Below are 23,700 nucleotides of genomic sequence, written 5' to 3'. Positions count from 1 at the left end.
CACTCCTGACTTATGCCATGTAGATTATGTCAAATGTATGGTGCTGGAAAAACACAGTGGGATAGGCAGCATCAGAGGAGCAGGAAAATCGACGTTTCGGGCAAAAGCCTGCTGTGCTTTTCCTTATCTCTAGCTTCTGTAGTCCTCACTTTTGCCATGTAGATGATGGACAGGCTTTGGGGAGTTGGGTGGTGAGTTACTTGTTGCAATATTCCTAACCTTTGACCTGTTCTTGTAGCCACTATCTTTATGTCGTGAATATTAGTTGAGTGTCTGAACACTTGTCATTTGTACTCTTCTCCTGTCATCTAGGGCTCCCAAATCTTGCCATGCTTGTCTTTCATCCTCATTGGGACATGCTGGTCCCAAACTCTGATCAACTGGCTTTAAAAAGATTCCCATGTGTCAGATCTGGATGTGCTCTCAAACAGTCACCTCTAATCTACTTTCTCCAGTTTCTGCCTGATACTGTTGTAATTAGTGTTCCCCCAATTTAGCACTTTCACCTGAGGATCAATCTTATCTTTGATCATAATTCAGCAATTGTAAGATAGTTATGGATATTCTTCCCAAAATGCCTCCCCATGAAACTTGTATCACACAGGCAGGCTCATTCTCCAATATAAGTTCTAGCAATCTCTTCTCTAGTTGAACTATCTACATGGCTGTTTCAAGAAACTCTCCTGATGTACCTAACAAATTCTGCCCAATCTAAATCCCTGCACTAATGGAGCCCCCCAGTCAATATTGGGGAGGTTAAAATTACCCACGACAACAATCCTTGTTGTTTTTTTACGTCCTTCCATTATTTGTCTGCATATCTGTTCCTCTGTCTCCCAATGACTATTAACAGACTTATTATAACTCATCATAGTATTATTTCTTTCTTACTCTTGAGTTCTATCCATATGGCCTCTCTGGACAAGCCCTACAAGATGTGGTTGAATTTCCAGATGTTCTGCTGTTACTTCCTTAATATTGATTGCAATACTTTTCCAGTAAAAAATGAGGTCTGCAGATGCTGGAGATCACAGCTGAAAATGTGTTGCTGGTTAAAGCACAGCAGGCCAGGCAGCATCTCAGGAATAGGGAATTCGACGTTTCGAGCATAAGCCCTTCATACTTTTCCAACAATAGATGTAAGGTTAATTGGCCTTTATCTTTTGCACAGGGTCTGTACATCCCTTTGCCCACCTCTGTCTCTGTCAAAATTCTGTAAAACATTTTCCAGTACTGTTCATTTCTGAAGAAGTGTCATCATGGACTCTCAACATTCACTTTGTTTCTGTCCACAGATGCTGCCAAATCCACTGAATTTTTCCAGCATTTGCAGTATTGTGCTGCTATTAGAGAAAATGGAAGCAGTCTCTTTTCATAGTCTTATTTATGAATGATAAATTTCAGAAGATCAGAGTTCAAAATTATATGTACCATTTGATGTACCTTTTCGTTCCATAGCTTATATTCCCTTAATTGCATATGAAAATTTAACTTACATTGTAATAATGAAATAAAAATAAGAATAATACCAATGTGAGTTTAAAACTACCATGTGAAAAGTTTTAAAAAGTAATAACTTAATAAAAATAACTTGTAGAGCAATATTGAATAACAGCTGAAAATGTGTTGCTGGAAAAGCGCAGCAGGTCAGGCAGCATCCAAGGAGCAGGAGAATCCACGTTTCGGGCATGAGCCCTTCTTCAGGAATGTCCACAGGAATGTCCTGAAGAAGGGTTCATGTCCAAAACGTCGATTCTCCTGCTCCTTGGATGCTGTCTGACCTGCTGCGCTTTTCCAGCAACACATTTTCAGCTCTGACCTCCAGCATCTGCAGTCCTCACTTTTCTCCTAAAATTTTGAGTAGCACACAGTTATGAACGTTTTGGTAAATGTTAGTTTTTTTACACTGAATCCAAGCTTTAACTGCCTCTGTAATCCTTTGTTCTGAGAATCTGGCATATTATTTTTAAATTCTTTTGAGTGCCTAGCTATAGCTAAGTAATAACAGTCATTTGAACACTGTAGATTTTTGATCACTCTCTGTAGATAAAAGTCAGAGGACACTGGGGCTACTCGCTGACCCCAGAAATTCCGATCACACTATGATAGTCTGAGTCTAAGGTACAGTTATTTCTGTCGAAGTAATTCAAATGCTTAACTTCCAGGTTGATTACACAGATAAAAATGGTCAATGTGCATTGGTTCATGCTGCGTTACGAGGTCATCGTGATGTTATTGAGTATTTACTCCAAGCAAATTGGACGTTAACCACTAGGCCACAGCATTCTTTCAGGAAATGTCAGGCTCTTCAGCAAGCTCTGGTTGCAGCAGCAAGCATGGGACATGCTGATGTAAGTTCCCAGACAGGAGTAATATTAACCTGCTTATATTATGCATACATTAATGTAGACATTTTCCACCCAAATACCTTGAGGAATATGATTGATTTATATTTGTGCAACATTTGATTAAGCAAAAATGTTTTTGAGGTAATCCTACATTGGACATGCAAATCAGTGAGCTTGTATCTAGTTTCCTGATCTTTGCATCTCTCCATATAGCATACTTAGCATATAGCATAAGTAAAGATTTAATGTGTTGGAGTGTTGTGTTGTGGCATCCATGTATACATTGTAGAATATTTACAAGCAAAATGGTTTTTGCATACATTTTGTTTTGGAATGCAATTTTTCTCGAATACTAGTTGAAGAATTTGTTTACACACAACCTTTACCTGTTACTTGTCAACAGGCAGTTTCTCATTGGACGTAGGTGGAAGAGTTACTGTCAATGGCTCTCACATTGCCTCGTGGTGGTCAATGAACAGACCCAGTGAGATAACTCTGTTATACAGCAGAGCGATCCAAATAAACTGGGATAATTCCTCATTTTTCCTAAATCTGTATTGCAAAATACTTCCAACCCACAAATATTAAAGCAAAACCACGAACAGTTTGTTCATAAGATACAAATATGCGAGAGGTCTTTCTGTGCATTTTGATACTTCAATCCAAAGCAACCTTATAGTATCCTCTTTTGCTGCATTAAATTGTTCTTAAAATATTCTAAAAGTTTTGTCATCACTTCTCTGCTCAAAAGTTCATTCCAAGTGTTGATCACTTTGTGAAGAACCTCCTGAAAAGAATTCTAACATCACTTATTGTAGTTTCTACCGTGGGCAACCTATCTGTCCAGTACCATCCCTTTTTATTCTGATTTTTGTTTATTGTGGTACCAATTGTTGGTCTAATTTTGGTTTTCAAACTAGTCAATTAAATTCCTAATTTTATTCACAAATTCTCCTTGTCCAAAATATTGTAAATAATTTAGTGAACACTGCTTTGTAACTCTGATCTCTGAACCTTAAAGCTTGTGAGAAACAAAATCAAATTTTTATTATCTCATCCTTTCACTTTTTTCTTTATTAACATCTGCACTACTTATAGATTGTGAAGGATCTACACGATCTTCAAGATGAACATAGAGTAGACATCAATAGTTGTGACACACTTTGGGGTGAAACAGGTAATTGGCTCACGTTTGCACGTTTTTCTGTTTGTGTGTTATAATTCAAGACTTGTAGCCTAAAACACTGCCATCTGCAGACATGGTGAGCTGAATTGCCTCTTTCTGCACTGTAACAATTTTGTGATATATATTCTTATTATTTTATCAGATAACAATCAAAATTATTCATTATGATTACAATTTAACTTAATCATTGGATTTATTAGTTATCACTAAGCACGAATGTATGCAACACTTATGTCATTAATTTGAAGATAATTTACTGTACTTGAATTTAACTTTATACTTATTAATTATTGTCACATCTACCAATCAATATACAGTATTTTGTGTCATTACCAAGGGCTCAGTGGTTAGCACTGCTGCCTTTGTGTCAGGGACCTGGGTTCGATTCCAGCCTCGGGCGACTGTCTGTGTGGAGTTTACACGTTCTTCCAGTGTCTGCGTTGGTTTCCTCCAGGTGCTTCGGTTTCCTACCACAATCCAAAGATGTGCAGATTTGGTGAATTGGCCATGCTAAATTGCCCATTGTGTTCAGGGCGATGTGTAGGTTAGGTTCATTTGTCAGGGGAAACGTAGACTCATCGGGTAGGGGAATGGGTCTGGGTGGGTTACTCTTCAGAGGGTCAGTGTGGCCTTGTTGGGCCAGTTGGCTTATGTCCACACTGTAGGGGTTCTATGATTCTCTGAAGTCATACATAAATACATCACATAAGAAGGAAGAGGTCCTATGAAGACAATTCAGCGAGTTAGGTAGAGTGCTAAAAAGCAGGACTACCAGGGTAGTAATTTCAGGATTACTACCTGTGCTACAGGTTAGGACCTGAGAGAGTACAGTTGAATATGTGGCTACAGAGCTGGTGTAGGAGAGAGGGCTTTAGATATATGGAACATTGGGATGCCTTCTGGGGAAGGTGGGACCTGTACAAGAATGATGGGTTTCACCTGAACTGGAGGGACACGAGCATTCCAGATGGGAGGTTTACTAGAGTTCTTTTGGAGAGTTTAAACTAGTAGGGCAGGGGAGGGCACTGAAACAACCAGAACAAAAGTGAGATTGAGATACGAATAGCTTTGAGTAAGAGAAGGCTGAGGGAAGTTGCAGGACTCGGAGGAACTAGAGATCTGGAGTGCATTGACTTCAATGGAAGAAGTATAACAGGTAAGACGGATTAACTAAGAGCTTGGATTCCTGCTTGGAATTATGAATTCTAGCCATCACAGAGACATGGTTAAAGAAAGGACAGGACTGACAACTTAACATTCCAGGATATCGCAGTTTTAGAAAGGAAGTGAGGTGGGAATGTTACATTGCTGATTAGAGATCACATCACATCACAGCTGTGTTGAGGGAGGACAGATCAGAGGGATCTTGCAGTGAAGCATTGTGTGCAGCTCGGGAATAGGAAGGGTGAAATGACAATGTTGGGAGTTTTCTATAGACCTCCCAATAGCCCCTGGGAGACAGAGGAGCAGATATGTAGTCAGGTACTAGAAAGTTGTAACAAAACTAGAGTAGTTGTGATGGGTGATTTCAATTTTGCTCTTATTGGCTGAGACTCCCTTATAGCCAGGAGGAGGAGGAAGTGAGGGAGGTTGGAGAAGGAGGAGGGGATGAGGGCTGCAGAGCAATTTGTTGGGTGTGTCCAGGAGGGCATTTTGAGACAGTATGTTGACAATCCAATCAGAAAGGAGGCCACAGTGGACTTGGTATGAGGAAATGAGCCAAGACATGTGATCAATGTTTCAGTCGGAGAGCATTTTGGGCTTAGTGACCACAACTCCATAAGATTTCGTGTAGTCATAGACCAAGTACGAGTGGCCCTCAGATGAGGGTGCTCATCTGAATTGGCCCTCAGATGAGGCAAGGACCAATTATGCCCAAAAAATGACAACTGGGGAATGTGGATTGGGCGAGTTATTTGAGGGCAAATCTACTTCTGTTATATGGGAGGCTTTTAAAGACTAGTATATTAAAGGGAAGGACATGCATGTCCCTGAAAAACTGAAGGATAGGAATGGCAGGCTTCAGGAACCATAGATGCGCCAACCCGTGGACACTTCCTCTTACTGCCCCCTTGATAACAATCTCACCTCGCATCACCAAACCGTCATCTCTCAGACTATACAAAACCTCATCACCTCAGGGGATTTCCCACCCTCAGCCTCCAACGTCATAGTCCAGGAACCCCGCACTACCCAGTTCTACCTACTACCCAAAATCCACAAACCTGACTGCCTCGGTCGGACCTGTTGTCTTGGCCTCCTCTTGCCTCATTGAACTCATCTCTACATTCCTTGACACCATCCTACCCACCTGGTCCAGGAAGTCCACACATATATTTGGGACAACAGCCATGCCTTCCACCACCTCCATGACTTTAGTTTCCCCGGTCCCTAATCCCTCCAATCACAACAAGGACAGAATTCCCCTGGTCCTCACCTTCCACCCCATCAACCTCCAGATACATTGCATTATCCTCCTCCATTTCTGCCACCTACAAACATAACCCACCACCAAAGATACTTATTCCCTCCCATCCCTAAAGACCATTCACTCCGCAACTCCCTTGTTAGGTCCATGCCCCCCACCAACCCACACTCCTCCACAAGAATTGCAAAACCTGCGCACACACACCTCCCCTCTTAACTCCATCTAAGGACCCAAAGGAGCCTTCCATGTCCGTCAGAGTTTTACCTGCTCTTCCACACACAACATCTACTGTATCTGTTGCACCCTATGTGGTCTCCTGTACATTGGGGAGACAGGATGCCTACTTGGGGAACATTTCAGAGAACATCTCCGGGGCATGCACAAAACAACCCCATGCAGGTCTTGGGCTGCCTCCACCGCCAAACCCCTACCACCTGAGACCTGGAGGAAGAATGCTTCATCTTCTGCCTTGGGACCTTCCAACCACATGGAATCAATGTGGATTTCGCCAGTTTCTTTACTTCCCCTACCCCCCCCCCCCAACCATCTTATTCCAGATTTAACCTTCCAACTGGGCACTGCCCTCTTGACCTGTCCTACCTGTCCATCTTCCTTCTCACCAATCTGCTCCACCCTCCTCTCTGACCTATCACATTCTCAGCTACCTTCCCTCCAGCTCCAATCCTCCTCTCATTTATCTCTCAGCCCTCTTGGGCCACCTCCTCATTGCTGATGAAGAGCTTATACTCAAAACATCAATTATCCTGCTCCTCGGATGCTGCCTGACTGGCTGTGCCTTTCTAGCACCATACTCTTCGACTAATCTGCAGCATCTGCAGTTCTCGCTTTCTCCCAAGGCAAATCGTAAGCTTATTCAAAAGAAAAAATGAAGCACCATAAGACTAGGCAGCTATAAACTGAGGAAGTCCTTGAGGAGTATGGAGAAGTTAGAAGGAACTTAAACATGAAATTAGGAAGGCTAAAACGGACCATTAAGTATCCTTAGCAAACAGGGTCAAGAAGAATCTCTAGGCTTTTTATGCATATGTTAGATGAAAGAGGGCAGCAAGGGAAAGAGTAGGCCCACTCAAGGAGAAAGGAGGGAAGTTCTGCGTGGAGCCATAGGAAGTGGGAGCGATCCTTGATGAGTACTTTGTATTGGTATTCACCAAGGAGAAGGACATGACTGATGTTGAGGTCAGGGATGAGTGTGTGAAAACTCTAGAGAATGTCAATATATTGAAAAAGGAAGTGTTGGGTATCCTAATTGCATTAAGGTAGACAAGTTCCCAGGGCCAGATGGGATCTATCTCGGGTTACTGTGAGAGGCAAGTGAAGAAATAGTTGGGGTATTAGCAGATATCTTCGCATCCTCTTTGGCCATTGGTGAGGTTCCAGAGCATTGCAGATTATGCAGTGATGTTCCCTTGTTTAAGAAGGGAAGCAGGGATAATCCAGGAAATTATAGGATGGTAAGACTGATGTCTGTGGTACAGAAGCTCTCTGAGAAGATACTGAAGATCAAGATATATGCACGTTCAGAAGAAAATGGACTAGTTAATGACGGGCAGCATTGTTTTGTATGGGGAAGGTCATGTCTCACCAACCTGATAGAATTTCTCGAAGAGGTGACAAAGTAATTGATGAGGAAAGGTCTGTGAATGTAGTTTATGTGGACTTTAGTAAGGCATATGATAAAGTCCCACTTGATTGGTACATAAAGTAAAATTATGTGGAATTCTATATGGGCTGGCTAGATGGGTAGTTATAGAAGACAGAAGGTGTTCTACAGGGATCAGAGTTAGGTCTTCTGTTGCTTGTATACATAAATGATCTGGAGGAATGTGTGGGTGGTCTGATTAGGAAGTTTGCAGATGACACGCAGATTGGTGGAGTTGTTGATCATGCTGATTGTGAAAGGATATAACAGGATGTAGATAGATTGGTGACTTGGCACGGAAATAGTTGATGGAGTTTAATTCCGACAAGTACGAGGTGATGCATTTCAGAGGATCAAATTTAGGTGTGAGTTATGACATTTCTTGTTTAAAATGCACTTTCATAATATAAAGGAGTTTGAGAGAATAAGAATTGAAGTAATTAAATAGTCAATGATTGGAAAACATGAGAATGTTGACGAAATTAAAGTTGAATGATAAAACATTTACATTTCTACAAAAAGGAAAAGAAATGAAGTGACTGAAGATAGGAGTGAACAAAAATGTAAATGAGGGAAAGTAAAAAGCAGAAAATTAGGTCTAAATGAGTCCTTTTCTTGTTGACAAAATATAACAAATGGTGTATCACGTTCTGGTGTATCACTTTACAGTTCATAAAGATGACATTAGTGAATGGACCACAGGTGTAGTTGTTACAATTGCTAATGGAATTAAGAAATGTAGAAGAATAAATTATGAAGAAGAACTAAGGAGGCTACAAATTGGTAGAGACAGATTAGAATTAAGTTCGTTATCACATGTACAGGGATACGTGAGTACAGCAAAATGTATACCAAGTTGACATTTCTGGCACCATATTAGGTACAAAGATACCGAGGTACAAAGTCTTAGGTATAATCTAGAATAATGAAGAAAATAAAGTTAAAAGATTAGCATTGCAGACTTTCTAAAGCAGGGAGTCCTTGCTGGCCTTCCTTGAGTCCGAGTGTCTCGAGTCTGCACTGGTTCAACTCTGCACCACCAATGCTGTCTGTGAAATGGATTAAGGGAGAAGACAAAGATTTGGTAAATAAGGCAACACGTGAAATTGTCCATTTGCCAGGAAGAGGAAAAAGCATATGCTGAGAGATTTCAGAGTGCTGAGATGTTGAAGGATCTGGGTGCCCTGATACATGAATTACGAAAGGTTCATGTATGGCAAGTAATTAAGTTGGGAATACGTGATAATGTTTAAAAATTGTTGAGAGAAACCTGAGATTTTTAAACCACTTAGCCATTTTCTGGATTTCTGATATCCATAGGTCATAGTTTTTGGAGATTGGCAAAAGAACATCTTGGGGAGCGGGGAGAGGACAGCAAATTAAAGAACTGGAATGTATAGTCTAATAGAAACAGAAGCTGATTCAATCATCACTTTCAAAAGGGAATTGGATACACATTACAAAATCAAAAATTCACAGACTGTGTGGGTAAAAAAAGGATTATGTCTATATTGAGATTACTTTCAAAGAGCCAGTGCAAGCAGAATAAATGGAACTGTCTTCATCTGTGATTTGTGCATTCCATATTGTTTTCCGTTCTTAGCTCTCACGGCAGCAGCAGGCAGGGGTAAACTGGAAGTATGTGCACTGCTTTTGCAACAAGAAGCTGTGGTGTCTCATTGCAATCGAAGAGGAATTTCTCCAATATTTTGTGCATCAAGACAAGGTCATTGGCAGGTAGCGTAAATGTCACTTTTTGTTTAAGATTCATTTTTATTTTAGTATTGGTAGAAATAAGAATAACTGATGAAGTATCTGTCTCTTATAAAATAGAATGTTTGTGTTACTGCAATTCATTTGTAAAACATTGGTGTGTTTATCCACCTGAACGTGTATCACTTATGTTTGGCAGAAGCAGCTGAAATAGTTGAAATCACTGAAATAATTCATGCTAAAATTTTGATGTATAAAACAAATTGAGATCCAGCTTTTCCTGTTCAACAAGTATGCAGTGACCTTTGGTTTTTAAGAATATTCCCTGATGCAGTTAGAAAATTGAATAATAAAGTAAAGAAAACTTAATCAACTTTAGACTTTCACGAAATACTGTATACTTTGTTGATTGGAATATAATCTTCACTTATATTTGTAAGCTATAACCTCGCCACACATAGTGGCGATTATGTATACAAAGTAAAATGTAAAGTATTTAATGAAATAGCTGTTTTTGGCTGAAATTTCCAAGGCACTAAACTCTGGAATTGGCAGTCATAGGAAATGATGAGCATTTGACCGATTTAAATGATTACCCATTTAAATCTGGGTTGTTTAAGCACTGAGAACTGTAGTTCCTGCCAGTAAAGTGCGATATTCATTCTTTTGTTTTGTGAAAATTTAGATTGCTGACCTCTTGATTCAGCATGGTGCTGATGTGAATGCAACAGATAAGCAGGGACGTACACCACTTATGGTGGCTTCTTGTGAAGGGCATGTGAACACTGTTGACTTCCTACTTTCGAAAGGTAAACTACTGTCTGTCTTTATTGAGTTGTACATTAATATTTTCTCAGTAAATTTCAATATTTAGTATTTGACTTTGATCTTTAGGTGCTTCCATATCCTCAGTAGATAAGGAAGGATTAACTCCTTTGAGCTGGGCTTGCTTGAAGGGTCAAAAACTTGTGGTCCAGACTTTGGTGGAGAAGGGTGCAGCAATTGACCACACAGATAAGAATGGTCGCACGCCCTTGGATCTTGCAGCGTTTTATGGAGATTCTGATATTGTAAGTATTTTCAAACTTTGTGTAATACAGACGTACGCAATACACACGTACATTGTGTAATACATCACGTACAGACGTGATGAGTTTGATAACTAAACATTGATAAATGTTGTTATACAAGTGAGAATTTAAATTAGATGACTACATCATTATCAAGAATAGAATCTAACTTTGATTTTCTCATTAACTTGGGAAAGTGAGATGAACTGTAGTTTTCATATTCAAGTTTAATCTGGGACTTTTTTCCACTGATACATTTCAATGGATAAACATGCTTACCAATCAGAAGTGTCTTTTGAACTAAGAAACTGTATTTTATCTGTAACTAGAAAAGGCTTCCAACTTTGTTTCCAACTCTCCAGTATAATGGATACATCTCTTGAGAGGTTCAGTTGAGCCATAAAGATTCCATATTGGATCCCTGACTTGAATTCAACATCTGTCGTAAGCTGACCCTTAATATGAAGGGGATAGAAAATGACTTGCAGTTTCCCTTCTTGATTGCTGGCAAGTAACTTGTGTCTGCAGCTACCAATACAGCTGTATGAGCAATGAGTGAGGAAAGGATTTGATTAAGCAATAATGTCTTAGTGAAATAACTTTGTATCTTTGCCAGAATGCTTTGCCTTACTATGTAAAGATTTTTTTGCTTCCATATAAGCCCTTCACCCAAACATTATTGAAAAACCTTCCAAATATACCATTACTAGAGAGAGTATAGTCTGTATGTCTCTAAATCACTTCACCTCTTTTTCCTCCTTTTTAAAAAGCTTTTTCTCAAATCTCATCAGTTTTGACTAAACTTTCAGTTACTTGCCAATACTAATAATCCTACATGAAATAAAGAAAGAGCTAAAGACACAAGATGTAGTATAAGCTGTGGACCCTGACAACATCCAGGCAGTCGTACTGAAAGCTTGCACTCCAGAGCTAAGCATACCACTATCCAAGCTATCCATTACAGCTACAAATTTGATGTTGACCTGACAGTGTGGGAAATTAACATGTACATCTTAGCCCCCAAAATTAAAACACATCCAATCTTGCCAGTTGCTGTACCATCATTCTAATCTTGAACATCAGCAAAGGATGGTAGAGGTGTGCAACATGATCTCACTGATGCTTGGTTTGGTTGGATAAGACTACACTGCTCCTTGTTGCAGCCTTTTTTCAAACGTGGACAAAAGAGCTGAATTCAAGAGGCTGAATGAAAATGACTTTCATTGACATCAAGGCAGCATTTGACTAAAGTGCAATATTAAGGGTCCCTAGCAAAACTGAAGTCCATGGGAATCTGGAGGAAAATGCTCCACTAGCTGGATTCAAAGAAAAATGATTGTTTGTTAAAGGCTATATCATCTCAACTCCAGGATATCTCAGCAGATGTTCCTTAACTTAGTTTCCCAGTCCTAATCATCTTCAGCTATTTCATCAATGGCCTTCACTCCATCATGAGATAAGAATTGGGAATGCTTACAGATGGTAGCACAGTGATTGATGCTATTTGTGATTCCTCAAATACTGACGCAATCCATATCAACATGTAACAAGACCTGGGCAATATTCAGGCTAGGGCTGATAAATGGCAAGTAACATTCCTATGACAGGTTCCATGTAATCGCTATGAACAATAAGAGAATCTAGTAATCTTGTCTTCACTTTAAATGGTACTGCCATTGTTGAATATCCACTATCAGTGTCCTGGGGGTTACCATTGATCAGAAACCTAATGAGATATTAATGCTGTGACAATGAGAGCATGTTAGAGGCTGGAACCTCTGCAATGGGTCGCTCCTGAGCGCCAGCATTGACGAGGCACAAGTCAGGAAAATACTGTAATTCTGCGTTGTTGCCTCAATCAGTTCAAGCAACATTCAAAGCTCAAAATAATCCAGGACATCGCAGCTTGATTGACACTCCATTCTCCACCCTATTAAGCATTCACACCTTAAACCACTCATACATAGTGGCAGTTGCATGTACCAAGTGCAAGATGGCTTAAACGCTCCTTGGACAGCTCCTTCTAAACCTGTGACCTCTGCCACCTAGGATAAGGGTGGCAAATGCTTGTGAACTGTCATCCGCAAGTTTACTTCTCAGTCATACCAACTTGAGTTGGAAACTCATCACTGTTGATTCATTGTATCAGAATCTGGAAACTCCCTTCCTAACGGCACTGCAGGTTTACCTAATTCAGATGGACTGCAGCAATTAAGAATCCAGGTTTCAAGGACAATTTGAGATGAATTTAGATTTACCAGTGATGCTCACATCCAATTAAAGAACAAAGTAAAATTGCTCCCTTTCCTCATTGTTTAGTATCTGGATTGTTATCTATCTCAACTCTATTATTTATAATACGGAAGCTATATAAATACATGTGGGTGGTGGATGAATAATATGCCAAGGCTCACACATGAATAAACCCTGTGCAAACTATCCACAGCCAACCTCTCGTAAGCTCTTGTAAAACCCGAGCAAAAAGTCTTCAGGAGAGAAGGGAAAGGAAAATATGCTCAGTGATTTTTCGAAGGAGGAATATTTCAAGTAAAATGAGACTGATCCATTATTCTTTGCATTCATTACTTGAGAGAATATAAAAATGCTAATATAAAGAATAGATAAATTATATTAAAATGTATTTTGGGAATGACGTATACTTGAATATTAGTTCAACATAGAAACTGATCATTCAGATCTAAAAGAGTAAAGATTGAATATTCGAATTGTTTCAGACAGTTTGTTTTAAAACAATGATCCTGGAAAATGTCAAAATGGTGAGGAAATCTTATTTCATCAATTAAAATAAACTTATTTAGTAAGTTTTATATTTACTGTTCAGGTTCAGTATCTGGTGGAAAGAGGTGCAATGATTGAGCATGTTGACCACAGTGGAATGCGTCCATTAGACAGAGCAATTGGATGTTGCAACACTTCAGTGGTGATAATGCTGCTTAAGAAAGGTGCAAAACTAGGTATGGCTTTATGACTGACAGAAAATAAGATTGCAGAAATGAAGTGTCATTTTCTATAAGCTATGTTGCCATTTTTGTTCATAGTTAATTCCGTTTGACTTATAATTTTGTTCATGAGAATTTTGATTGTATGAAATGTCTGTATATTATGGTAGTTTCTGATTCATAAGTTAACTGTATTCATTGTGAATTTGCAAATGTCACATTTGCATTTTAAACAATTTTGGTCTGATCTAACAATCCAAGATTTTCCATTCAACATTGTTACTTTATTTTGTGAACTGGTGCATTCTATAAAATAATAGATTGATAGATTTAGACCTCCAAGAATTATAGCTTAAAAATTTATTTGATAATTTTAATTATCTCTAATTAAAATTGAAGAAATTGATTCTAAAGACCAAAGTCTTGTATATAATTTGTGGCTAACAGTTTGTGATGTATTTCGTTGTTCTTAACAAATTTTTAACTCATTCTTTCCACTATAATATAGTCATCAAGATAGCTTTCTTTTGCAATAAATGTTTTCACTGCTTCCTACATCCTTGGTTACAAATTATACAATGGGACTTTGGTGTTCCCATTTTCTTCTGTAATGTATGTTTATTTGGGTAGTGGTATGACTAAATATGCTTGAAAAATTATCTTAAAGCTGAATTCCATGTTCTATTAATGCTAATACAAATTATTTTTAACAGGATATATCCAAAGTTGTACTGTTGTGTGAAACAACAGCCTTTAAGTGTTTATTTTGCATTTCTTTTATCTGTGCATAAGATGTGCGCATTGCTTACTAGGCCAGCATTATTATCCAGAGGGCAGTTAAGAATAACTCCTATTGTTGTGCACTTAACTATCAAGTAACGATGACCGATTTCTATCCAAAAGGATAGAAATCTGTCATCGTTACTTGATGGTTAAGTAAGTTTTTTTAACAACAATTGGCAGTGATTACACAGAGACTGTTTGTTTTTATTTTACCATCTTGCTGTAGTGGTATTGGAATCCATGTCCCCAGAACATTATCCTGGATTTCTGCTTTACTATTCCTGAGGCATTCCCAACACATTAGTGCCTACCATTGCATTCCTGAATAAAGCTAGGAACATAGGAACAGGCCCCTTGAGTCTGTTCCACCATTCATTGAGATGGCTGACTTCAAAAACCTGCCTTTCGCCCTAATCTCTTAAAACCTTTGCTTAACCAAAAATTATCCATCTCTGATTTAAAATTAACAGCTAATCTAGCATCCCTTGTCATTTCTGAGAGAAAGTTCCAAACGTCTACCATCCTTTGTGTGTAGAAGTGCTTCCTAATATATCTCCTGAACGGTCTGGCCATAATTGTCAAACTAAGTCCCCTAGTTCTAAGATCTAATAATAATGATTCACTTCTAAATAAAGTATTGGCTTTTCAGGAAATAAAGAAATTCCCTAATACTCATACCAGTGCTTCTAAATGTGACATAAATTTCATTTTTAACCAGAGATTGAGTTGTTCCTACTGTGTTGTTTACAAATGACTGTAATTAATTTTATAGAATGGGAGTTTTATTGGTATTTAGAAACTAAGTGCAGCAGTGCAATGTGAGCTATAGGGAGAGGCTGAATCGGCTGGGGCTGTTTTCCCTGGAGCGTTGGAGGCTGAGGGGTGATCTTATAAAGATTTATAAAATCATGAGGGACATGGATAGGGTAAGTAGGCAAGGTCTTTTCCCTGGGGTGAGGGAGTCCAGAACTAAAAGGAATAGGTTTAGGGTGAGATGGGAAAGATTTAAAAGGGACTTAATGGACAACTTTTTCATGTAAATGTGGTGCATGTATAGAATGAACTGGCAGAGGAAGTGGTGGAGACTGGTACAACATTTAAAAGGCATTTGGATGGGTATATGAATAGGAAGGGTTTAGAGAGATACGGGCCAAATACTGGAAAATGGGATTAGATTAGGTTAGGATATCTGATCAGCATGGACAGTTTGGACCGAAGGGTCTGTTTCCATGCTGCACTTCGCTATGACTGTAAGTAAAAAGTCTTTGTTACAGAAATCAAAGCGTTTGCCAAGTAATCAAGTCATACAACATAAAAACAGGCTCTTCAACCCACCATCCAATGCCAACTAACAATCATCACACCACATTAATCCTATTCATCTGCACTTAGTCCATAGCCTACTATATCCTGCCATTTTAAATACCCATCCAGACATTGAGAGTATGCAGCAAGGAAACAGGCCGTTTGGTCAACTCTTGCCTACCTGCCTACCTCTCCTGGCAGTTACCCCTCTACCTGACTGTACCTGCAGTGTGACCACCTCCCTGAAACTATCACCCCCTCTGCCTCTTACATGCTCCTCAGTGCTTCCAACTGTCACTGCAGCCAATCCATGCTGTTCAGACTAGTTACAGCCAGACACTCGATTGCTCCTTGATCACCCACATCTGACAGGAGGAGCATACCACTCCACTGACTGCCAACTCTGCCGCTTTAACAACTAGCACAATTAAACAGAGGAAAAAAGGCCGTACCTTGTTGCTCCTCATCCTCCTCGACAAAGTTTGGTGTTCACTTAGGCGTTGTGAAAACTGTTTGTACACGTGGATCTGCAATGGACTCTAAACATTTGAAGGTTTTGTTTCTTTCTTTTAGTCAGATCTTTAGTTGCAGAACATAGAACAGGACATAAGTCCGAGTAGTCCACCATGTCTGCATCACTCACAGTGCCAATCTAGATGAATGCCATCTGCCTGAATATGGTCTATATCTTTCCACTCGCTGCCTGTTCATGTGACTATCTAAATGCCTCTTCAATTTTGTTGAATGTATCTGCTTCTACCGCCTCCCCGGCAGAGAGTACAGTCTTCCGATCCACAAATGTTATATCCAACTTCACAATGCTGTATACTTTTCTCTTGCATTGAACCTCCCAAAATGCATCACCCCACACTTATCCAGATTAAACTTCATTTGACATTTCTTTATCTAACTTTCCAACTCAACTATATCTTGCTATATCCTTTGATAACCTTCCTCACTATCCACAACACCATCAATGTCATGTTATTTGCATATTTACAAATCAGACCACCTACATTTTCATCTAAGTTATTTATAATTACGAACAGAAGTCCCAGCACTGATCCTTGCGGACCCCTAGTATTTGACATTTCTACCCTGGGAAAAAGACTCAGTGACTATTCACTGGTCACAGACCTCCAGTCAGGAAAACTTTATGCTTCCTATGACGAAGCCAATTTTGTCAACTTACCATGGATCCTAGGCTTAATATGTCAAGAGGAATCTTGTCAAAAACTTTAGTAACATCCATGCAGAGAGCATACATTTCTTTACTGTCAAACAGATTTGTAACTTTGTCAAAAAGCTCAATCAACTTTGAGAGACAAAATACCCTCCCATCCCCACCCCAATGAAGCTGTACTGGACTATTCCACATCATTGTAACATCCACAAGTGCACTCAATTTTTTTTACAGATTTACCATAGAAAGCATCCTATTTGGATGCATCGCAGTGTGATATAGCAACTGTTATTCCCAAGATTGCAAGAAACTACAGCGTCATGAACGCAGTCCAATCCATCACACAAGCCAACCTTCCATTCATTGACTTCATCTACACTTCCCGGTGCCTGGGCAAAGCATAATCAAGGACTTCTCCCACCCTGGTTGTACTCTCTTCTACCCTCTTCCGCCAGGCAGGCGATATAAAAGTTTAAGAACACCTGCAAACAGATTTAAGACCAGCTTCTTGCTTGCTGTTATCAGACATTTGAACAGAACTGTGAAATGTTAATGTTGCTCTCTGTCTCTGTGCCTTCTCACGGCTATAACACTCTCTGTCCTGCGACCCTGATGCACTTTGTATGGTAGGATGTATTTGTATAGCATGCAAAACAACACTTTTCACTATATCTTCATACATGTGACAATAATAAATCAGTGAATCTTCTCCAAATGTGGGCAAATCCTGTCTTTAGGAATCTTCAATAATTTCCCTACCTATATAAAACTCCCTGGCCTATAATTTCCTGAATTATCCCTGTTGCCCTTAAACTGGGGAACAATATTTGGTACCCTTCAATTTTGTTTTGTGAATACTGATGCCAAGTACTCATTAAGGACCTTATCCACTTCCCCAGTTCCATGTGCAAATTCCTCCATTGTCTTTTGGTGGATCTATCCTTTCTCTTATTCTTAATATATGTATGAAATGTATTGGGATTCACCTTAACCCTACTTGTCAAGGACATGTAATGGCTTCTTCTAGCCCTTTCTGCTTCTTTCATTTATATTCCTCAGGGACTTTGATTTCAGTTTCCTGAGCCTTTTTTTTCTTTTTAACTAAACTTTCAGCATCTATTATCCAAGATGCAGACAATATGCTGGTTGATGAGGTTAGTCTAGAACAAGTGTCATGTTCGGCACAAATATGGTGGGCCAAAGGGACAGTTTCTTCGCTGTACTGTTCTATGTTCCTGAATATAGTCATTCTTGACTTTCATTCTCACAGGGACATATTGTTCCTGAACTCTGATCAACTGGCCTATAAAAGATTCCCTCATGTTAGGTGGATTTATCTTCAAACAGCTGCCCCCAATCTAATTTTTCCAGTTCCTGTCTATTATTGTTGTAACTAGTTTTCCCCAAATTTATCACTTTCACCCAGGATCAGTTTTATCTTTATCCATAGTTATTTTAAAACTTACTGAATTATGATCACTCTTCCTAATGTGTTCCCCCACTGAAACTTTGATCACCTGACCAGGTTCAGTCCCCACTTCAAGGTCAAATACGACCCCTTTCCTCGTTGCACTACCTTTATATTGTGTCAAGAAACTCTTCTGGGTGCACCTAACAAATTCTATCCCATCTAAGCCCCTTGCACTCAGGGAATCCCAGTCAGTATGGGGAAGCTAACATCACCCACTGCAACAATCCTATTGTTTTTACGTTTTCTCTGATCTTCTTACATTTTGTTCATCTGCCACTGGCTTTTAGTAGACCCATAATATGACCCCAATATAGTGATACCATCTTTTTTTGTTCTTCAGTTCTACCCATATGGCATCACTCATGAACCCTTCAAAATGTCCCCTCTCAGTACAGCTGTGACATTCTCATTAATCAGCTTTTACATCTCTCTCCATCTTGCCTAAAACATCCAAACCCTGGAATGTTGAGCTGATAGTCCTGTCCTTCTCTCAACTAAGTTTCTGTAATGGTTACCACATTGTAGTCCCATGTAGTAATCCAAGTGTAAACTCAACTGCTTTACCTCTTATCCTTGCATTAAAGAAAGGTTTAGGGTGAGAAGGGAAAGATTTTAAAAGGGATCTCGGGCAACTTTTTCATGCAGAGGGTGGTGCGTGTATGGAATGAGCGGTCAGAGGAAGCGATGGAGGCTGGGAAAATTACAACATCTAAAAGGCAGCTGGATGGGTTTAGTGAACCTTATAGGAAGCGTTTAGAGGGATACGGGGGTCAAGAGCTGGCAAATGGGACTAGATTATTTTAGGATATCTGGTCAGCATGGACAAGTTGGACCAAAGGGCTTGTTTCTGTGCTGTCCATCTCTATGACTCTATAAATACATGACAGACCACCAGTCCTGACAAGTTTGTTAACCTTGCCTGCTTGTTCTTTCTATTGAACTGCTTGACTTAATGTCGACCTATTCCTTGATCACTTCACATGCTAATCTACTGCTCTGTTTCCTACTCCCCGGCCACATTAGATTAAAATCTCCCAAGTACCACTAGCAAACCTTCTTGTACAGGTCCCACCTATGCTGCAAAAAATTCTAAAGATCCAGATTTCTGAAGCCCTCCCTCCTACACCAGTTCTTCAGTCACACATTAATCTGTATTGCTATTTCTGGCACAGGGAGTGATCTCGAGAAGTCATATTTTCAACTTCCTACCTAACTCCCTAAATTCCCTTTGCTGGATCTTCCTACTCTTACTACCTATGTCATAAGTATCAATATGGGCAACGACCTCGAATTGCTCAACCTCTCCCTTTAGAATATGTGCATGCTCAGAGACATTCTTGGCACCAGAGAGGCAACATATCATCCTGGTCACCTCATGGTTTCAGAAATGCCTATCTGTGCCATATTGCTCTGGCATTTTTCAGTAGGACAGCTTTATTTAATAATACATTTGAATTTTAAAAAGCTTCTCTATCGCAACTTCCATTAATGTGTTGCAAAGGCTACAGAAGTTCTTATGACTGTTCAGCGATTGGTTTTAAACAGAATTTTCTCTTCTGTCAAAGAAAATGTCTTAAAACTTTATACAATTTGATGTAAGCATATGCCCATGTCTTTTTTCAAAATAAAGCAATATCATTACTCATCCAGGTAATGCAGCTTGGGCAATGGCCACATCCAAACCAGACATCTTGATCATTTTACTACAGAAACTGATGGAAGAGGGGAATCTGCTTTATAAGGTATATTCTGATAATCTATTGAAATATCATATGACTTAGAAAATGCACATATCTCTAAACTATAAATATATTTCAGAATCTGCTGTTCATTTATGATGTAGTGTCTTAATAGTCAAGTCCATTTTCTCGCAGGACCTCAGAACTATGGTATACCTTGGTGTCTTTCCCTCTTTTGTATACAATAGAGACCTGTAAATGCAATCTTGCATTCCTTAACTGTTTTCTAATTTATATGGTATTCTCTCCCATTGTTGTGGCCTGAACTATCTGTGTGGGCCTCCAGTTAAGATTCTTGGAATCCAAAATGATGGTCTTTTTAAAAAATTGCAATTCCCACAATGTGGGCGGCACGGTGACATAGTGGTTAGCACTGCTGCCTCACAGCACCTGAGACCCGGGTTCAGTTCCCGACTCAGGTGACTGACTGTGTGGAGTTTGCACATTCTCCCCGTGTCTGCGTGGGTTTCCTCCGGGTGCTCCGGTTTCCTCCCACAGTCCAAAGATGTGCGGGTCAGGTGAATTGGCAATGCTCAATTGCCCGTAGTGTTAGGTAAGGGGTAAATGTAGGGGTATGGGTAGGTTGCGCTTTGGCGGGTCGGTGTGGACTTGTTGGGCCGAAGGGCCTGTTTCCACACTGTAAGTAATCTAATGTTTGTGATTTTTTAAAATTAAAGAACAGAGTTTAAACGCATACCTTTGGGTGGGGGTGGGGGTAGGTGCAGGGAAGCTGTATTTAACTTGTATTATTGTTCTGTTGGCATCCTGTGCATAATACTGGTATGGAAGTAAGTATTGCTAATGTTCAATATTCATCCAGTTTTAATAAATGAAACCTTTAATCATGTTCAATGTGGAGTAACTAAGTACCATCCCAAGTATTGCTGTCATCTATACATATTTTCACTGCAATCAAAAGTTTAGGCTTAAATGTAAATTGAAAATCAATGCTAATATATTATTATCATTACCATTTTGTGTTGTATACGGTATGAAAATAGGAAAATTAAGACTGTATAAGGCATTGGTCAGACCACATATAGAATTGATTCCTGACGGAGGGCTTTTGCCCGAAACGTCGATTTCGCTGCTCCTTGGATGCTGTCTGAACTGCTGTGCTCTTCCAGCACCACTAATCCAGAATCTGGTTTCCAGCATCTGCAGTCATTGTTTTTACCTCACATATAGAATACTTTGAACAGTTTTGGACCCTTTATCTAGTGACAGATATATTGGCCTGGCTGTTCACCTTATGGTTACGAGTTGATTTTGGCTATGAATACATTTTCTTACAAGGGAGGTTGAATAGATTAGGCTTGTACTCTCAGGTGTTTAGAAGAATGAGAGGAGACTTTGTGAAACAGGATAGATACAGCGAGATTCTTTCCCCTAATAGGGGAAAGTCAAGGACCAAAGGGTATAATCTCAGAGTAAGGGGTTGCACATTTAAGACAGGTGAGGAGGAACTTTTTCTCTCAGTGGGTACTGAATCTGTGTAATTCGTTACAGAAGAATGCTGTGGCTGGGTTGTTAAGTATATTGAAGGCTGAGATGGGCAGATTTTAAATCAATAACGGTATCAAGAATTCTGGGTGTATTGCATGTAAATGGAGTTGAAGGTTAACTTTTCAGCCATTATCTTATTAAATGGGGGAAATAGGCTCAATGGGCTAAATTGCCTACTTTTCCTACGTCTTGTTGCCTGCTACAACAAATTTCAGATATTATCACTTAATCCTAAATTCTCTTCTAACTCCATGTTCAAGTCAGTGTCACATTGACATCAGCTGACCTCATCTCATAGAACACTTAAAATGGGATATTGATCTGGTATGATGATATTGACCCTGGAGAGAACCCAGAAAATACTGATATTTGCATGTTCCAGGTTGCAAATGCAATCTACAGGAGGGGGAGGAATTTATGACCATGCGCACCTTTATCAACCTGTCCTAAAAATTCATCTGATTAGAAGTGGAAGCAAAGGTATCTTCCATCACTGACTACTGATTAATGCCAAACTTGTTATGGCTTAAACCGTGGAAGATTTTGTTTTGGAAAATTTCAAGCCAGGCCAGCCCACACAAATGTTGCTCGTGAATAGATAAATTTGAAAATTTTTAATTGCATTTTCAGTACTTGGGGGCGTTATCTGCCAATAGTTCACTAGACAATCACCAAATTTTTCTTTACTATTTACAGTCTTGGTGGGAGCTACAAAGTCTATACTTGCAAGGAGAAAATAATGTTAGTCTACATGTTTAGGGAGAGTTTACGTGTTACTGGGGATTACATCCGCAACAAATGCTGTTGATTGTGAATCCTATCAGATTGAATAGATTGGTTGAAGTGACAGTTATAGGCAATAAGGAATTTACAAGAGCAAGGGGATGTGATGGATGGCAGTTATAGGAAAGGAGAAAAGCTGCAGATGCAGTCACATAGGTGGGTTACCTTCAGGAAAGGTAGGAGAGAGAGGCATGTAGTGCAGGAGTCTTCTGTGGCTATCCCCATTTCAAACAAATATGCTGTTTTAGAAAATGTAGAGAGAGACTTTCAGGGGAATGTAGCACGAACAGCCAAGTTTCTGATGTCAACACAGGCTATAATGTAATGAGGGGTACGTTGGGTTCCAGGCGATCAATTGTATTTAGGGGCTCTCTAGTCAGAGGCACAGACAGATGTTTCTGTGGCCAGCAGCAAAAAAATCAGAATGGTGTGTTGTCTCCCTGGGAACCAACGACATAGGAAGGGAAAAGGATGAGATGCTGAAGGCAGAATGTAGAAAGTTAGGCAGGAATTTAAAAAGAAGGTCCTCAAGGGTAGTAATATCTGGATTACTCCTGGTACTATGAGCTAGTGAGGGTAGGAATAGGACAGAGCAGATGAATGAGTGGCTGAGGAGCTGATTTATGGGAGAAGAATTCACATTTTTGGATCATTGATATTTCTTCTGGGGTAGAAGTAACCTGTACAAGAAGGACAGATTGCACCTGAATTGGAAGGGGTCTAATACACTGGCAAGGAAATTTGCTAGAGCTGCTCGGGAGGATTTAAAGTAGTATTGTGTGTGTGTGTGTGTGTGTGTGTGTGTGTGTGTGTGTGTGTGTTGGGGGAAGGTGGCGGTAGGACCCAGGGAGATAGTGAGGAAAGAAATCAATCTGAGACTGGTACAGTTGAGAACAGAAGTGAGTCAAACAGTCAGGGCAGGCAGGGACAAAACAGAGAACAAGGTTGGAATGATGAATTGAAATAAATGCAGTTTTATTTAAGAGGCCTAACAGGGAAGGCAGATGAACTCCGGGCATGATTGGGAAATGGGATTAGGATATCATAGCAATTACAGAAACATGGCTCAGGGATGGACAGGACTGGCAGCTTAATGTTCCAGGATGAAATGTTACAGGAAGGACAGAAAGGAAGGTGAGATAGGAGGGGAAGTGGCGTTTTTGATTTAGGATAGCATTACAGCTGTAGGGAGGATATTCCTGGAAATACATCCAGGGAAGTTATTTGGGTTGAACTGAGAAATAAGCAAAGGATGATCACTTTATTGGGATTGTATTATAGACCCCCTAATAGTCAGCGAGAAATTGAGAAACAAAACAAATTTGTAAGGAGATTTCAGTTATCTGTAAGAATAATAGTGTGGTTACGGTAGGGGGTTTTAACTTTCCAAGACAGGTGCTGTCATAGTGTGTACAAGAACATTTTCTGATTCAGTATGTTGGTTTATCTACTAGGGGAGGTACAAAACTTGACCTACTTTTGGGAAATAAGGCCGGGCAGGTGACTAAGGTGTCAGTGGATGAGCACTTTGGGGCCAGCTATTAGTTTTAAAATAGTGATAGAAA

The 23,700-nt window shown here is 39.7% G+C and overlaps 1 protein-coding gene across 4 annotated transcripts in view; it reads left to right on the top strand.

Moving 5' to 3' along the window:
* Positions 1–23,700, top strand: part of LOC132817089 (protein TANC1-like) — a 250,421-nt gene that overhangs the window by 212,685 nt on the left and 14,036 nt on the right. For all 4 annotated transcript variants that reach the window (XM_060827218.1, XM_060827216.1, XM_060827215.1 and 1 more), the window contains 7 exons: positions 2,166–2,351; positions 3,447–3,525; positions 9,226–9,359; positions 10,021–10,144; positions 10,230–10,405; positions 13,248–13,380; positions 19,758–19,849. In XM_060827218.1, the coding sequence (XP_060683201.1) occupies positions 2,166–2,351; positions 3,447–3,525; positions 9,226–9,359; positions 10,021–10,144; positions 10,230–10,405; positions 13,248–13,380; positions 19,758–19,849 (924 nt within the window). The remainder of the gene's footprint in view (positions 1–2,165; positions 2,352–3,446; positions 3,526–9,225; positions 9,360–10,020; positions 10,145–10,229; positions 10,406–13,247; positions 13,381–19,757; positions 19,850–23,700) is intronic.

The sequence above is a fragment of the Hemiscyllium ocellatum genome, chromosome 7, assembly GCF_020745735.1.
Source record: "Hemiscyllium ocellatum isolate sHemOce1 chromosome 7, sHemOce1.pat.X.cur, whole genome shotgun sequence".
Taxonomy (NCBI): domain Eukaryota; kingdom Metazoa; phylum Chordata; class Chondrichthyes; order Orectolobiformes; family Hemiscylliidae; genus Hemiscyllium; species Hemiscyllium ocellatum.
The sequence above is the reverse complement of the archived record's forward strand: the minus strand, read 5'-3'. Positions and strand labels throughout refer to the sequence as shown.